This window comes from Lupinus angustifolius, chromosome LG10, assembly GCF_001865875.1.
Source record: "Lupinus angustifolius cultivar Tanjil chromosome LG10, LupAngTanjil_v1.0, whole genome shotgun sequence".
In the NCBI taxonomy this organism is placed as follows: domain Eukaryota; kingdom Viridiplantae; phylum Streptophyta; class Magnoliopsida; order Fabales; family Fabaceae; genus Lupinus; species Lupinus angustifolius.
Window position 1 is genome coordinate 4694936 of NC_032018.1, and position 2729 is coordinate 4697664.

The following is a 2729-nucleotide window of genomic DNA, read 5'->3' on the forward strand; positions in this document are numbered from 1 at the left end:
ACATGCAGATCATGTGCCGTTTCCCAAACAAGGTGCCTTGAAGCATTTCCTTGTATAAATGTGTATATCACTATTGGTACAGTTCAGATATTAATTTCACCTATAACGCGAACAAAACACTGCATAAAATAACAATGTCCATAAGTAGGGGGCATTTATAACTGAAGACTCATTGTTGTATTTGGCAGGTCACTAAAATTTCTCGAGCCAATTTACGAGGTGAAGGAGGATTACATTAATGTCATGTGCCGTTTAACGAAAAAGGTTTTGTGCCTTTAAGCATTTTCCTTGTATAAATGTGTATACATTATTATTTGTATAATACAGGTACTAATTTCACTTTTAAGTTATAACATTAACAAAACCCTATCAGTTAAATATCACTTCATAACTGTAGAGCAAAGACTTGTTCTTATATTTGGCCGATTCACTAAAATTTCTCTACACAAATTTGGGGTGGAGGAGGAGTACATGTAGCTTGAGGTTCAAGACAAGAGCTCTATCCACAGTTACTTCGGTTAGCATGGAAAGAAAAAGAAACAACTCAAACAAAGAAAATTGAGTGTACTCAAAGTTGTTGACATCCATATTTGAAGTAACTGTGTTTAGAAGCTACATAGGGTTCAAAATTAAAATTATAGCCACATTGTACTCGGAGAAGATCTTAAACTAAACTGGTGCAGTATAATGAAAGGAATAACTAAGAGGATCAACAAATTCCAAGAAACAGTAGGATTTTGTTGATTAAAAAAGTGAATACTAAAATTGATCAAAAAATCACATGGCCGAAAGTGTTCAAAACTGAAAAGGAAAAGAAAAAGACAACATAAACAAATTCAAAAGAACAAACATTCTTTGAATCAAATCTGGATTTCAATTAAAACAACAAAAACACGAATACACACACATGAATATTTTTAAGTCAGATTAAAACTGGAACTAAGAACCCTAACGCAAAAGCCTCGATAAACAAAACTCACCGTTCCGACGATGCTCCCATACTGAAACTATTTTTCTTTTTGTGTTTCGGTTCATCAATCAGCTCCTCGAATGGCATAGCAGCTTCTATATTCCCGAACCCACCGAAGACTTTGGAGTAATCGAGCTTCGAGTGACGAACATCATCGTTTTTCTTCCTCTCTTTGAGTTCAGGAACTTCGAGAACCGGAATCGATGAAGCTCCGAAGCTTCCAAAAACCTCACGGTAGTCTTCTAGTCGAGAAGAGAAGCTCGGAGCTCTGAGCTTGACCGGAGCAGCGAAAACGCCGTCGTACGCCGATCTTCCTGACACACCGTAACCGTTGGAGAGCTTCTTAGAGAGAGTCGCCGTAGCGCCTGCGAACTCCATGATGAAGACGGCGGAGACGGTAACGGTAACAGTGACGGCGACGACAACGACGATTCCTTTTTTTTGTTGCTGTAGACACTGATTCAGCAGAGTAAGGAACACGGAGAAGAGAAAATAAACAGAAAAATGAGAGAGAGAGAGAGAGAGGTGAAAGAGAAATTTCCCAACTGAACAAGTGGGAAAATAAAAATTGTGGTCTAACTTGTAACCGGCGATTCTGGTATTTGGTTCCTTGCTGTTGGGAGACTTTGATCAGTTCTGTGAAAACTATTTCTAACAAAATTGTTTAACGGGTCTCAATACTTAAATAACACTGCACTTGTCACTGATGTAATTATACCCGTTATGCTAACCAATTTTTGTGTCAATATAGATCATCTAAGTTGGTCTTCATTTTCTTTACTACTAAGATATCTTCTCATTTTCTCAGATAAGGAATTATTGATACGGAATTATTCTTTCTCGGAGTTCGTAACTGCCCCTCATAATAAGTGTGGCTTATAGAAATTGAACCATCGATTTATGATCCAATAAGCCTTACACCGCTAGACTATTGTCTTGTTGGTCTGGTTTTCATTTAAAAATAAAATAAATACTTATTTGAGTTATTTCAGTCATCCATATTTCTTGATCAATTTGGTCTCTCGAAGTTCTCAAAATAGTCCCAAAAAATTTCAAATCTTATATAAAATTAGTCTTTTTATGGTAAAACTAGTCTCTATCAAATATCATAAAATATGCTAAAAATGATGAATTTGACCTATATTTGAAATTTCTTGTGAATCATTTTGGGTTTTTCAATTTTCGAGAAATCAAACTGGTAAGGTCGAAAAACATGAGATGCTGAAATGAATATTTACTCTTAAAATTAATCTATTTTTTAAAAAAATAACTTGATTTTACCATAATGATAGTATCATGATCAAGCACACAACTAATAAATTTGTTCATTCTCATAATCTACCATCATCAAGTGATGCATTTTATTTTAATAAATGGTATAAATAAAATGGTTATTTTCTTCTTTATCTAACTTTCAACATTATTGTTATATAATATATATATATATAACTGATATATAGTTTGATTAGTGAATTATGGGTTAAACTATCATGCGGTTTGATGATCCGTACACTATTAACTTGAATGATGGCGGATGACCGGTAAAGCAGGTGAGAGTTGCGAATTTTAAAAGAAAAAACAGGGATTCTCTCCTGTATTATTGTCGTTTTGCTTTGTGCGTAGGTTGTAGTCCAATTATAGCATTACCGTGTAACGTCATTAAGGGGTAATTTCGATATTTCAGACATAGGTCATACTACTTTCTATACCATTGGGTTGCTGCTTACAGCTGTTTCTCAATCTCATAACTCATTGCTAG

General features: G+C 34.8%; 1 protein-coding gene across 1 annotated transcript in view; it reads right to left on the minus strand.

Moving 5' to 3' along the window:
* LOC109358415 (auxilin-like protein 1) overlaps positions 1-1528 on the minus strand; it is a 9110-nt gene extending 7582 nt beyond the window's left edge. Inside the window, exon 1 of the mRNA XM_019602619.1 lies at positions 981-1528. Coding sequence (XP_019458164.1) covers positions 981-1348 — 368 coding nt within the window. The 5' untranslated portion in view covers positions 1349-1528. The remainder of the gene's footprint in view (positions 1-980) is intronic.